General features: G+C 32.8%; 3 protein-coding genes across 3 annotated transcripts; 1 reads left to right on the top strand and 2 right to left on the bottom strand.

Annotated features, from left to right (window-relative positions):
• Nucleotides 1-481: 481 nt before the first annotated feature.
• On the top strand, nucleotides 482-3,949 carry LOC107464884 (10 kDa chaperonin 1, chloroplastic). The gene is made up of 7 exons (XM_016083844.3): nucleotides 482-745; nucleotides 832-893; nucleotides 984-1,034; nucleotides 1,819-1,884; nucleotides 1,994-2,044; nucleotides 2,381-2,410; nucleotides 3,674-3,949. The coding sequence occupies exons 1-7, from the start codon at nucleotides 664-666 to the stop codon at nucleotides 3,740-3,742; spliced, it is 411 nt and encodes a 136-aa protein (XP_015939330.1). The 5' UTR covers nucleotides 482-663; the 3' UTR covers nucleotides 3,743-3,949.
• A 2,029-nt stretch (nucleotides 3,950-5,978) lies between these two features.
• On the bottom strand, nucleotides 5,979-7,169 carry LOC127741406 (uncharacterized). Its single transcript, XM_052253683.1, has 2 exons — nucleotides 7,047-7,169; nucleotides 5,979-6,775 (listed from the first exon to the last, which is right to left on the bottom strand). The coding sequence occupies exon 2, from the start codon at nucleotides 6,684-6,686 to the stop codon at nucleotides 5,994-5,996; it is 693 nt and encodes a 230-aa protein (XP_052109643.1). The 5' UTR covers nucleotides 6,687-6,775; nucleotides 7,047-7,169; the 3' UTR covers nucleotides 5,979-5,993.
• A 1,408-nt stretch (nucleotides 7,170-8,577) lies between these two features.
• LOC107464883 (protein TRIGALACTOSYLDIACYLGLYCEROL 4, chloroplastic) lies at nucleotides 8,578-14,214 on the bottom strand. Its single transcript, XM_016083843.3, has 5 exons — nucleotides 13,836-14,214; nucleotides 12,933-13,179; nucleotides 12,203-12,578; nucleotides 9,889-10,172; nucleotides 8,578-9,124 (listed from the first exon to the last, which is right to left on the bottom strand). Exons 1-5 carry the CDS (start codon nucleotides 14,105-14,107, stop codon nucleotides 8,930-8,932), a joined length of 1,374 nt encoding a protein of 457 aa, XP_015939329.1. The 5' UTR covers nucleotides 14,108-14,214; the 3' UTR covers nucleotides 8,578-8,929.
• Nucleotides 14,215-15,432: the final 1,218 nt, after the last annotated feature.

Here is a 15,432-nt window from a genome sequence, read left to right as displayed (position 1 = left end):
GTATTTATTGTATTCGTATCCGTATGCATTATTTTACTTTGTTTGTATATAATGACTAGAATTAGTGATTGAAATTAATATACAAATAATATTTTTTTATTTGTTTAGTAATTAATCAATTTAAAACAATGAATTAACAAAATCAATTTTTTTAGAAAAAAATATATGTTCTATACATAAATATATTACTTTATTATAAAGTAATGCTATATGATGATTTTTTTAATTAAATTCAATCAAATTAATTTAATAATTTATTTATTTAGATAAATATGTCTTTTAAAAAAATAAATTATTTACTTTTTTTTAAGCCAATGATACTTTACTTAAATTTTTTTTAATATTTTAAATTTTCTTAAAAAAATCTATCTAATTATAAAATAATCTTTATTTATTAAAAAAAATTTTAAAAATAAAAAAATAAGTACTTTTGAAAAAAGCCAATCTAAACCTAGTAACCTACCAAGTACAGTTTCAAAAAAACGAACATTCTAGGAGTTTCACGCTTTAGAACACTTCTGGCATTCTCTGTCTATCGTTACATCGTGTGAAATCTTTTGGCTTTGTGGTAGGCAAGAATTAAAAGGGTTTATCCCTAATCCACTCTTTTCTGTTCTTCTCTCTAAACACCGAGTTCTTTCTCTCTTTCTCTTTCTCTTATCCATGGCATCCACATTTGTCACTTTGCCAACCCCCTTCCTACACAGAACCACTTCATTCTCTTCCTCCAACAACACATTCCCAGGTACCTTATTTTCCTACACCTTCATTTATGCTTCCCAATTTCTTCATCTTACGCAATTTTGTTAACCCTATCTGCTGATTCTGCAGTTTTGAAAAGGCACTCTTTCAAAGTCAATGCACTAGTTTCCAACAAATGGGAACCAACTAAGGTTTTTGTTATATATATACTTCGAAGGTTTAGTCATTTCCATCTAAGTTTTGGTGAAATTTATTCTATTTTCTTTTATTTTCTTTTACAGGTTGTGCCTCAGGCTGATAGAGTCCTTATTCGTTTGGAGGCACTACCAGATGTAAGCTTTACACTTGCATTAAAAACTTTTTTTTTCTTTTTTAACCTGTGACATTGTTTATTATTATCCAGTAAGAAAATTCAAAACTAGGGTTCCAAAAAAATAAAGCCATCAGGCGATGCAAGATTCAATTCATGAATTTACTCTCTGACAAGTGCTGAAGTTTATAGTTTCTACACTCTTTGATGCTAAAAGAGTGGGCAAGGACCAGCAGGGTGTTTCATCTTTGCTCTATGATATAGTATGCAAGTAAAGGACAGTATAGTATTTTTAGTTTTGTGATTTGCCTGTTTTTGAAGGGGTTTTTATTTTTATTTTCTTATTGTTGCTATAGTTTTTGCAAAGCCTGCACCTTTAATTGCTCACTTGATTGGGGTTCTTTATTTCCTGTTATTTGCCGAGACAGTCTTTGTATTCTTTTCCCCTTGTGCAGGTCTATCTTTTAGATAAATAATTAGTTAAATGACCTTTTCTTCTTGAAGCATTAATTTTGTATACTTCAATGATTGTGTTCATATGTTGTTAGAATAACAATATAAAGGATGAGCAGTCTGAGTGTAAATTAGGGTTGTTTAATGTTTATTCAGCTGGAAGGATGTGACACAGCAATTTTAATAAAGACTATAACTAAGCTGCTAGGTTTCTCTGTTGAGTTTTAAATTAGTTCAATAGCATTTTTTGCTACTGGTTTGCTATAAAGAATATTGCAATTAACAGGTATACAAGTGTAGGATACATTTTCCATGTTACATGTCTGATGTGTGACCATGTCTTTTTGGTATAGAAAACTACTGGTGGAGTTTTGTTGCCCAAGTCCGCTGTTAAATTCGAGCGATATCTGATGGGAGAAGTAAGTAGAGATAGATGCATTTGGTGTTTTAGCTTCCTAAACATGATGACTTTAGAATTCTGTGTTCTAAATCAGACTTCTTTTTTCTCTTTGAATTTTTCTCTTTCAGATCCTCTCTGTTGGTGCTGAGGCAGGAGAAGAAGTAAAAGCTGGATCAAAGGTACATGATCAGTTGCTGTGAAAGAGATTATGTAGAATTGTAGATATCTAAAAGAGAAATTGAAATATCTCAATAAATTGAATAATTTTAGTACTAAATAAAAGTATCCTATTCCAATAATTTAAGCTAAATAAAAATATCCCAATGATTTGTTTTCATGCATGATTTTAGATATTCATATAATTTAATTTGCACAACTTATGACAGTAATAGGGCTCTGACTTCTACATTGCTACTTTTTTCTCAGACAAGAATAATAGCAAAAGAAAGAAAAGAAGTGTTAGTTTAAACTTGTTAGGATTCTTCCAAATATAAACGATTTTTACTCTTTTGCAGGTTTTGTTTACTGACATGAATGCTTATGAGGTATGTGCCACGTAAATATTTGCTCTTAAAATCATACATTAGTTGTTAGATGATGACTTAATTGCTTGTTTATTATTTGACCTGTATGCTTAGAGCACAGATTGTAGGTAGATCAGTCATGAGGGGTGCAAGTGCTATCTATTCTTGGGATAATTGACATAACTTCCTGTTTTCAGGAAAATGTTTTAAAATTACACTTTATTATTAGGATAATGTTGTCAAATATATGATTAAACTGTGTTCTGCAAATTAGAAAACTGTATTTTCACTATCTTTATATAATTCTGATTTTTTTCACATTATTATAGAACTGTTATACAATGGTTTTTAATATATGGTAGGTTGAATTGGGGGAATATAAATAAGGTGGGAATTTTTATGGATTAGCTTTTTAGGAATTTACACATCAAACTTATCCATGAAGATTTCTATGCAATTTTTATCGTTAGTCAAACATGCCTTGGGTGATGATTTTTGTACACTGGACAGAACATCTTTGCCCATTTTATCCCGAAACGCTGTTCCAACGGCCCATATACATTTTGTTCGATAGAGTGTGTCTGTGCTCTGTCGGGATGGGTTGTTTCTCCCAGCTGTACGACGAATCATATGTTTAGTGTATCATCTTGTGCCTGTTTCCAGTTATTATAAATTAGTGAGACACACTGTGGTTACTTCCTTTTGAGTTGGTGAGTAGTAGTGTACATAATGCTTGTTTGGGCACCATTAAATCGATAAAAAAAGATTTTTTCAATAAAAAAAGATTTTTTTTTTTTAGTGTATTTGGCAAATTTCTAATAATAAAAGTAAAACACTAGAAAAATAAAAAAACATCTTTTTTGAGAAGTTATAATTTACAAGTTTTTTAAAAGATTTTTTTCTTAAAAAAAGATGTTTTTCACGTAATAAATGAACAAAAAAGTATTTTTATCTTGTTTTATCCAAACATAATTGATAAACAAAGATTTTTTTATACGAGATATCTAAACATAAAATTACTTTTATTTTTTGTTAAAGATCTTCTTAAAAAAAGATCATTAAAAAAAAATCTTTTCTGAAAATGACGTCCAAACGAGTCCATAGTAATGCATCGAAGAAACAAAATCATGCAGTTCAAATACGCGTAGATTGCAATTTGTGGTAGTTGTTGGTTAGGTCTACAAGAAAATTGATAGCATTTCAATTGCATTTGTTGTCATCAATGGAATATTGGTTGGTCTAGTTATTAATAGAATATTGTTGGTTGGTGTAACTATCTGTCAGGTTGATTTGGGGACTGACGAAAAGCACTGCTTCTGTAAAGCAAGCGACCTGTTGGCCGTGGTTGAGTAGCTTACTACGAAGGAGCAACCTTCCGCCATAATATTTATGGGAAATGTATTGCCTAGAATGGTTTAACTTTTCAAATTCTTAGTTGTTAAATTTTGTTATTTATAATAATTTGCAGTGATGATTTGACTAGGGGCATTTTTTGAGAGTAAAAAATAAAAATTTTTAATAATGAATGCCTTTGGTGCCCGGTATTGGTTGGAGTTAACATTCGGTAATCTCAAGTCTCTGTTCTTAGCGGTAATCTCAAGTCTCTGTTCTTAGCGGTAATTTTACCTGTACGATAGAAATTGTCTGGTATCTGGATGTTTTTTGCTACGTATAAGTAAACTACGAAAATAGTGTTTCAAAGTTTATATCTAAAGATAGATTGATAAAGAAATTTTCAAAAGCTTTAAAAATGTAATAAAAACAATAAATTGTTTATATTTAAAAAGGTCTTAAAAATTAGATTTTGATGAAATTTTTATAATTATGATTAGAAAAATAAAATTATTTCATACTTGAAATTTGGTATTTTTACGTTAATGAATATATTTTGTAATTTCTTTTTGTAAAATATGATTATTAATCATTTGTGTTTTAATATTTTTGAAAATTTTAAAATTAAGCTAAAGTTCATGTATGTTCATGCTGTGTTATTTGGGGGAGTGGATTGGAGTGGATTTTTCAATTTTTTTCTTCAGTTGTTTGCAAAATAATCTAAATGAAGTATTGCTGTGCAGCCTAGGTGCTCCCCTGCCATTTTCTAGTCGAACTTAATTCTTATTTTACGTTCTCTCTCTCTCTCTCGAGATCTCTCTAATAATTTACTTCATTAACTTTCTCATACATGAAACACCGTTTCATATCTGAATTTTCATAATCTTCTCTTTCAATCTCTAATGGAAATCTTTTTCAATCAATGAAGATATCAAGTAATATTTTCATAGAGATTAAATTTTTTGGTTGTATGTTCATCCGTTGAGTACTTTTGTTATGTTCACAAGATTTGATATTTTTTGTTGGTAATCTTTTGTTATGTTCATCTGTTTTGAATACTTTTTATTTTTGGGACAATACATTTTAGTTATTAAAAAGGTTAAAACCCCAAATAAAACCCTCATCAAAATTAAATAGTCCCAAATGTTTTTTAATTTTGATATGGAAGAAGGGATCGTGTATAATAGGATTATGGGAGTTTTGGGTGTATCACGGAGCTGTGATGGCTGGTGAACCGATTTGAGGAACTGAAATCGGACGATCCGATTTTAGTAATCGGACGGTACGCTAATCGGTGGTCCGATTTGCATCGTGCTGCCACGTGGCGAGCATGCACCTGCTTCCTTCGTTGGCTCCGTTCCAAGAAAATCCCATCGTGAGTGCTTCCCTCAGCTGCTTTTACTTTCACTTTCACTCTCATCTCTCTCTCTTTGTTTTCCAACCCCATCATCTCTCTCTTTGTTCTCCAATCCCATCACTATTGTTGGACTACTGAAAACTTAAAATAAAAAATAAAAAACAATGCCAAAAAAAAGAAAAATCAAAGAAGTAAATCAACCAAATTTCATATTGTTAATTATTTTGGACATCCTAGTTATGTAAGTTTATATTTTTTAATATTTTGATTGAGTAAATAAATAATAGTAGTGATAAGCAATATGTATTATTATAGTACTAAATAAAAATTAATCATATATATATATATATATATGTATGTGGTTACTGTTAGGTGTTAGAAATAGAGATTAAAGTAGAGTTAATTAGTTAGTGTTTACCCTTTATAAAATCTCTATACAGTTGATTAGTTAATAATATGTATGTAATGTTAGGGTTTTTATTTGATTTGAGTTTAGATTTATGATTACTATTGGTTAATATGTTGTAAATGAAATGAATCAATAAATGAGATATGTAGATAAATTTTATTATTATAATAATTATTATTATTTATAGTTATTAATAATTGAGTTTAACATAATTTAGTATAATTTAGACAAAAAATTAGGTATATTTACTATGTATATTTACAACGTATGTTTGATAGGCAACTATGCAGGTAGTTAGTTATAATAATGGACATGTAAGGAAAATTATATTATTGTTAAGATAGTTATATTACACTGGTACTTATAAAGGAAATGTGATGTAGGGTTCATGGATGTTGATATGAGATCACTTAAAGCCGTCCAATCCGTACAATCAAATTGTTGAAAGTCACTTACGGGAGACGGATTTTTATTATATTTTTCAAATTGGGGTAATCTAGTGTCAGTCAGCAATGATTAATACTCTTATTGAGAGATGGCGGCCTGAGACTCACACATTTCATTTTCCGGTTGGTGAGTATACAGTGACGTTGGAGGATGTGGCAATGATTCTCGGTCTGTCGACAAATGGTCTTCCGGTTACAAGACCAACCATGAGCAGTTTTGAGGCGATGGAGGCCGAGTGCTTGCACCAGTTTGGGGTTGCACTGAGGAAGACAGACTGTAGAGGAAGCTTTATAAAATTGACCTGGTTTAGGGGTTTGAAAGATCGCATAGTGTTGACTGATGATATTCACATTCAGATGTATGTAAAGTGTCACATAATGTTGTTGTTTGGGACTATTTTGTTTGGAGATAAGTCGGGTGCAGCGGTGCATTGAAAATTTCTTGAACTTCGACTGGACTTCCGCAATGACTGATTTCACCTTTAAAGATTGGTCAACCTCTACCAACAGCTTAATTGCTTCTGCAACTGTCTTGGAATCCAGTTTCGAATGGTCTTGAGAAATTGTCGACCTGGTACAAGTGTGACTACCATTGTACCTCCTTATCTCCCAGCAGTACTTCTTCTGCATTTTCGTAACCCTGATCAGCCAATCACAACCTTTGCCATATTGTGTACATTTAGCATAGAATGTCGTCGGTTCCGACTCATAAACCCGATAGTCTACACCTCTACGGATGGTATAATCTTTCATTGCCTTGATTATTTCCTCTCTTGAATTGAATTCAATCCCTACCGTAAATTCAACGTCGGCCACAACAGGAAAGCTCTGCCACAATCACACTGCAAGATATATATTTTCATAAATAATCATTAAATATATATATCTTAACAATTAAAATCTCTCTATACATTATACTTAATAAATCAGTTTTTATGTATACAGTAATAAATCATTTATCATATAAACAATTGATAAATACACTTTACCATGTATGATTATAATAGTCTTTACATTCGCTATTTTATCTACATAAGAACTAGTAAATATAATTCACAATAAAGAACTATTAATTAATAAAGTAATCAAATAGTATGGTCACAAATGACATACCTGCATTCATATATTGCGAAAATTTCGGTGCATTCATCGCTTCCAAGTCCAACGACCGCATGAAAGAAGGCTCCTAAAACGGAAGCGAGTTTGCTAGTGCATTAGCAACCTCCGCCACATCTGCGTTCATGGTGCCGTCAGCTCCATCTTTGTCTTCACCTGGACCAATGATTTCATAGTTACTTTTAAAATCCTCCTTGCTATCACTATTATAATCTTCCAATTCAATATTTCGGTCCGCTTCAGATTGCTCGAACTCAATATACAACTCGATGCACGATATTCAGTGGCGATTCTCAAAATACATTGAAAACATTTCCTGCATACTCGCTTCATCTGTCACGTATTTGGTCTGAAAATGAACGAACACACCAAACACAGGTAAAGGATACCTGTACAAAATACACGATATTCTTCTAGATCTTTCTGAATCTATCTTCTCACAAATCATACCTTTCAATTCATCCAATGACAATGTGAATGGAATAATAACATCTAATGAATTTTCACATACAAATTGAACTCGCTCATATGTTTGTAATAAAATATGTCCATAACAATAAATTTTTAATACAACTCTATCATCCATAATATTATACGTGTTGAAACACTCTCAGTCTCAATAAAATCTAATCTACAGAAACAAAGAAGGATGAGAGAAGAGAAAGAACATCACCTAAATGCAGAAACTCACGAACTGAAGAAGAAGAAAAAATGGGAGTTCTGGGTACCATCTTTGGTTTATGTACGCATGAGTCACTAAATCGGACGGTCCGACCGGGTGCTCACCATTCAAAATTGTTCACGCATCACAAATCGCTGGATCCGATTACATTTGCATCTGATTTAGCTAGCAACAAATCGTTGGGTCCGATTAACGTACCATCGGATTAAAAGAATTTTTCCAGCCACAAATCCGTGGGACCGATTTGTGTTCCATTGGATTTAAAATAATTCAGCAAGCAACAAATTGGTCCATCCGATTACATGCAATGCACACTTACCTTCACACAAATCGGACCGTCCGATTTGTGTTTCTTTCCCCCAGCAAGAAATCGGACGGTCCGATTTCATCCCCCACCAAACTCCAACGTTACGCCGTCACAGCCGTATAAATCACCCACAATCTTCGTAACGCAGCGTTACTCACAATTGGAAATCATATCGAAAAAAGAGTCCCCACTTAAATACCAAGAACAATTAAACTCAAAACCTCAATCAAGTCCATGTTAGTTGATACATGAAGCCAACAAATCAAATGCTAATAAAATAATTGAGTACTTTTAATGTTAGAAAAATTCATTTTAGCCATTTTGTTTATTAAAGTTAAAACAAAAATACCATAATAAAATGTAAGTTGAAGTATTTGTTATTAGCACAAACTATCCATGGAACTAATAGTGCCAAATAGGTGATATGCACAATGTAACTCAACAAAATGTCAATAGAGAATCCACAAATCAAAGCATACATCCACTCTCTTATTAAAACTCAATAAAACAAATAATCAAAACCCCTACACAAACTGAAATAAATCTAAAAAGGTGTCATGTAATTTCTTGCTGCAGGTTTCTTCCTCTCATCCTATATTGGGTATTTGAAAATGTTGCTTGGAGAGAGTGGATTCGGTTGTTTAACAAATACTAGTGAATCCCACGCATTTTTATAGTGGTGTTAAAATTGTGTCGAAATATAAGGGTGTATGTGGGATTGTTCAGCAAAATTCAGCAGCAACCTTTCTTAAACATGTTCAAGCTCAAAACTTGCAAGAAGATTAAAAACAATGCATTGAATGAATCAATTCAACATTTTGCAATATCAAATTAAAGAGGATGAATACATGCAACAGCTTTTCTACCCAAAAAGAACCGCGATACACTATCCTAAAACTCAAGCAGACGCAACTCAACCATTCCCTCTTTCCGTTTTGGAGAAAACCAAGCAACGATCTTTCCCGATGGCAAAGACTTCAAGGAGTAATTTATGCTGCAGATGAAATCCTCTATTGGACCACCTTTCCCGAACATAGACATGAGTGAAACTCGGGAATCAGCACGAAAGACAAACGGCCCTGCAATCTACACACAAAAATAGAACAAACTATAATCCTGCGTCTAGCTTTTAGCTACTTGCATTTGTAGAAGGTGGAACTCGCCTATTACCCTTCATCCTCATGCAAAATGCTATGTAATTACAGCTAGTTTGAGGATAGAAGATATTCAAACTAAAGTAGGCACATATACACTTGATCTTGTAATATAACATCAGACAAACCTTTTTTGAAATTCTTAGTAGGTACAATTAACTACAAGGAGCAGATGAACTGATAGGGTCCTAAGTAACAAGCCATAACTCTATAGACAAACTACTCAAATCCAAATATTAATAATTTTGTCTATATCTTTTTTCTTAGCCTCCTCTGCCACTTGTTGGACTACCCTGTTTCCATGCCTACTATCCTTATTTGATCTTTTAAACATCTTCACATATTCTCTAAGTACCTGAGTAAGTACTCTCTATAATCTTGTCTAGAATACATGCCACCCTAACATTCTTTCTAACACATTCATTTCTAATGGTATATTGTCTAGTATGTCCAATCATCAAGTGAAATATTATCACCTCCTGCAACCTTAACTAACATATATTGTATGACTAATATCTGTGTTAATGGAGAACACCTGAAGTACTACTCCATTTCATGCAGTTAGCTCAAATCAAATGGTTTACATTTTGGTTTAATTTTCAGTCTACGTATTTAAACCGCATAACTTGTGGTATGACACGGGCTCCAATTTTCACTCCTAATAAGAATTTGTACCATCTGCGAAAAAAATTGTACCTGCTGTTGGAAGATTAAATTAAGACGGGGTGAGGCTGCTGCTTGTTCATTAACATCCCTCTTGAAACCACTAAAAACCTTCTTTGCAAACGCAGAAGCTGAAGGTATATCTAGACGAGCATCTACTCTGGTAAAGTCCCGAAAATCTTTTGTGAATTTTCCTTCCTGATAAGAATAGCAAACTGAACCAAATAAATCCGCACTAAAACGAGATCTATTGACTTCTCTTGAATCAGTGCCAACAATGTTCTCCGGGTTCCAAATCCACGAAGCACAGGAGCCACCTACAATGTAGTTGGAAATATTAACAAAACAAAAATAATTGCCATAAACTCTCAGCAGTCAGCCACCAACTGGTCACCAATGGAAAATGGAAAAAATTTATTGGCTTGGCTAAGCAAATCAAGGGAAATTTATAAAACTAGTGATATTATCATCATGAATGAATGTGACTCCATATTAATGTCCTCAAGATTCAATTTATAGAGTGGTTGCATAAATTAGCCATTTTGACCTCAATGAGAATGTTAATTAATGCCCTGTTTGTTTCCTAATGCTGGAGTTTTGAATTTGTAGGAATTACATAGTTACAAGAATTTGTTCGCAAGCCAACTGTCCTACGCTGGTGTTTTGTTTCCTAGTGTCCTATGTTATTAAACATAAGATATGTGCTTGTCTTGGGTACCTTTACTCATAGTGAATCTCAATGCAGAGTAGCCAACCTCAAAAATACTATAGTGGGATAAAGGATTGCAGAATGTCTGCTATTTTGGAAAATATAAAAAGGCTAAGTAATGTACAGAATTGACAGAATACATAAACATGCAAAACAATATGATATTGCCCTGGTGTTATTTGGCACAATCAACAACACTTCCTTTAATAACAGAAAAACTGCCTGAAAGGCACAGTAGAAACTCACCTCAATGAAGAAGCAATGGCTTACTTTTAGAAAGGTATTGGGTAGGTATTTGTGTTGCCTAAGCACCTTATGCACAATGTTATGTACCCTAAGAAGATAAGCCAAGGCAAAGGTTCGAAAGCAGCAAAGATGGGACCCAAGCCACAATTAAGGAGAATTCCACCTCTACCGTTTAGTTATAGCAGAAAGAAGAAAAAAGAAATGGGAGGAAAAACTAATAATTAGGGATCTACTGATATTGTAACCGATATGCCACATGGCACAGGTAGTGGGAGGGTGTGAGATCCTATGATGATTCTGTTAGAAGAGAATAGCATGGGTCGTATAGGGGAAAGCAAGAACTAGAATGTTAGGGTGGAAAAAAGTAAGGATAGGCTCTTACTAGGAGGGAGGCTGACCCTATAATTTTGCCATTGTCATTCTCCATTTTCTTCATTAAGATTCAGTTTACTACAACAAGGAAGGAGTGATATCACACTGGTTCACTCTCATTTTCATGTTTTTCTCTTATTTCCCTCGTGTTCTTTGTTAGCTTTTAGTACCTGTTGTTACACAAACTTTTTGGCCCCTCTTAATGTATTTGAACAAATCATCTAAGACAAAAAAAATGCTACAATCTTTCCTTCACTAGCTGCTACCCCTATTTTCTCTCTTCGCATTTATTTTTGTTAGTGTCATTTATGTCCACTCATCCACTAATACCATCCTCTTCTCTGAACTACTTCACTCGTGCTTCTATTTGCTCACTACCATGAGAACGCCACATTTCTTAAGGCTATGCAGTAAAGTTTTCCTTTAATCTTGATAGGAACCTTTCAATATATAACATAACACCTGAAGCATTTGCCTATTTCATCCACCCAACTCGAGTACTATGGTTTGATGTGCAAAATATCCAAGATGCTACACAGTGTGACTGGTTGCGCAAAGCACTTTATACACTCTATTATACATCTAGTTATAAGTAAGTCATTTGCTTCTAAAGCTTTATTCCATATATCAATATTATTTATTACATCTCTATCTCCAAAGAAAACATTCAAATATACAAAATAAATGAAGCAATGAAAATAGTAAATACATGTGTATGAAGATTAATGATACATATATATGAACGATAATCTACTAATTATTGTTAGAATATCATAAATTTATCTTCTGAAAATAGGATAGATGGCAGAGGAAAGTCATGGATGACACTGAATGTTTGGGACAAGGACAAGGGGAAAAGGAGAGAGAGCATGTCTGGGACTATTGTCTTGTCCCTAAGAATAGATTGTTTCAGATCAATTGATAAATCATATCACAACACGAAATATTGGTTGAAAGAAAGATAAATCCGCATACAGATTCTTATCTGAAACGAAGTTAGCATCTGTATAGAGAAATTACCCATAGTTCCAGATATTGCTGCATGAGGTTCCGCAAGACGAGAATCATATGGAGTATTCTTCTTGTTGTTGTCCCAGATATCTTCTTCCTCCGAGTCTGTCTTTTCCCTCCAATAGTCCCTGCTCATCTCATAAGTAATGGCAGCCTTTGCACATAACCCCGGAAGTAGAGAAAGTGGTGGACTGCCATCAGTTGCATTGACTGAACTAGGATTACCACCATTTTTATGTATCCCAATGTGGTATCGTATTCCCGACTCAGACACAAGGGATGATAGATCAGCAGATATAGACTCAGGGACGTCCCAATATTTTCCTTTGTGGTCAACAAACAATTGAGGCCATGCTGCCTCAAATGTAAGATCATGTTCAGGAAGCTGCATGAAACAGTGTCACTTGAGGTGTTTTGTTATACCTCTAAAGCAGAATAATAGGATTAACAAAGTAAATGATAACACAAAAAGAGTGCAATTGCAGCCTAACACTCAGAAGAATTTACATACATAGACAAATAATTTACTTTACAATTACCACATAGTTTGCATATTCCAACTTCCAATGTCAGCAGTTAAACACATATTTTGGTTTTAGAATGGAGGAAAAGAGGTCCATGATGGAATCTAAACAAATCATATTCAACATTTTGAGAATATAAATAAACTCTTTAACATGTTTTATTAACTTTCCACATCAGAAAATGAAAATCAATGACAAGTATTTACATTCCGTACCTTGTGATAAACCATCAATTTCTGGCGACGTCCTTTCTCACCATGAGCCTCTGCAGAAAACGATGCGGACGTTGAGGAAGTTAGAGCAAACTCTGAATGTATCCCAAGTGAAAACATTGACTTGTTAATGAAATGCCTTGTGACATCCTTGACTATGGAGATGTCGAATTCATCAATATTAGAAATCTCATTTTTTATTTCAGCAATCAGCTTTCTAGGACGAAACTGTCCGGTCACCCCCAGCCACCTACATCAACAATAATTATGTAAAATCTGAATGAAACTATGAATGTACTGAAGCGTTAGGATAAATATTCTGTGAAGTAAAATTGGTTCGTAAAATCCATGAGAACTGTCCGCTGATACTCTTGTGCCTCATTTGTGTCTCTTATCGAATTTCTATACATAAAGAACTAGGCCTAAAAAGATTATGGCCATTGAGTCTCAACACATCATCTAGGGTAACAATGTAACAACCAAAAAGAAAGAAAAAGAACAACTATAAGGGATACTCAAGAGACCCTTGTGTCCCGAAACAACCTAAGTGAATTCTTTAACCTGTCTCTCTATTGTCTCCCTCTACATACAAAACTTCCATCTACATGCTGTGTCGACGTCAATTACTTGTTCTAAAAATGTCGGGAACCATGTCTCGCAAAAACTAAATAGCTGATGCATATCTCAACACACCTCACACAAGAGCTATATGGGCTTGAAGCATGGACAATGTGGAAATTCAACTTAACTACACCACCTGAAAATGGCAGTGACTCGTAATAAATCCTCAAGAATTGGGGAACACATAAGAGATACTAGAATGAACCTAAGAATAAATTAAAAAAAATGAAAATAAAAGAATCAAGGGTCCTGTCTAGTCAAAACAAAAAATTGAATTAGAATTACCAGGTTGGAGAAGCAAATCTGAAGAGGAGGGAGTGAAGAGAGAAAGAACCCAAATCCCTAGGAGAAGTGGGAGAGAAAGAAGGGAGAACCCAGAGAGGGGAGTTGGCACGGATGAAGGAGAGTTGAAGAGGGCGAAGGAGCCTGCTTGCAACGGAACCGTCAACGGGAAAGGGGTCTCCAGGGATGGACCTCGCACATCCGTCGAATGTTTGAGGGGATGCCACGTTCAAGTCAAAGAATGCAGAGTCAATGGCCGTCCTTAACTTCGCCATTGATGAGTGATGTCTCTCTGGGTTCCTGGAAAGTGTAATAACTCTGCAGGCTTGGAGTTGGAGTTGGAGCTGAGGCGGGTTTTGTCTTTGGGGTTTAACCTTTCTCCTGCTTATCCACAATTCACTTGCATCAAGAGACAAAATAAAAAATTACAAAAATAAATTCATTCAATAAATCGATTTTTCAAATAGAAAATACTATCCATCTATAGGGTACGGACACTCTCTTGATTTGCCATGTTTATATATAAAACACATTTTGAATATCGTGTCTTCATTAAAAAAAAAAAAAAATCGGATATTTTTAGACACACCTAAATATTCATTACGAGAATATAAATTTTTTAAAATTACGGTTCACTTTGTCCTAACAGTATAAATTATGCATGACACAAAAATTTATAAAATCAAACTACTTTTACAAAAAAAATCGTAGGTTGACAAAAAATTTTTACTAAGAAGACTAATGTCTCTGTAGATAAAAAATCAAATAATAAAATTTTTAGTTGTTATTTTTATATGAAAAAAATTTAATTTTTTATTAATAATTAATTTTAATATTCATTATCTAAAATTTGAAACAATTTAACTTGTATACTTTTACATTTAATTAGATGTTAAATTTTTTGCATTAAAAATAATTAATTTTTATACTTACTATTTAAAAATAATATTTTTTCTCTCTATGTATACAATTGAATCTTGATTCTAACTTTTAATTACAACATTAGTATTCTTTTCAAATTATATGTAATAAATATTTGAAAGAAGAGAAATAAAAATGTAGATTAAAAAGATAAACGGTAAAAATTTAAAACTAAATAAAAAACTAAAAAATATGTATATAATAATAATATTTTTCATTTGAATTATATTATTTTGTTAATTTTTTCTATAGAACAGAAAGGTAAAAAAAATAGAAAATGAGAGAAAAAAGAGAAAAAAGATGAAGAAAGAAAGTGAGAGTTTGTTAATTTTAGAAGAAAATTTTTTATTTTAATCGTAATAAAAAATATTAGATGACATATTTTGATTTGTCAGATTACTAATATAAAATATAAATTATATATAAAGTGAAAATAATAGAGAGAGATATATGAGAGAATTTAGAAAGGGAGTTTATTAATTTTGAAAGAAATTATTTTCTCTCAATTTTAAGAAGGGAGTGTCATGTGACACATTTAGTTATTAAATTAGATAGTAATATATGATACATAATATAGATATATTTCAATTTTAATTTTAATTTAATACAATTAAAGAATGTCATATTGCATATTTTGATTGTCAAATTCGTAACTAGTCATTAATAATGATATATAAAA

The sequence above is a fragment of the Arachis duranensis genome, chromosome 9 (assembly GCF_000817695.3).
Source record: "Arachis duranensis cultivar V14167 chromosome 9, aradu.V14167.gnm2.J7QH, whole genome shotgun sequence".
Lineage (NCBI taxonomy): Eukaryota > Viridiplantae > Streptophyta > Magnoliopsida > Fabales > Fabaceae > Arachis > Arachis duranensis.
This window is presented reverse-complemented; position numbering and strand designations above follow the sequence as displayed.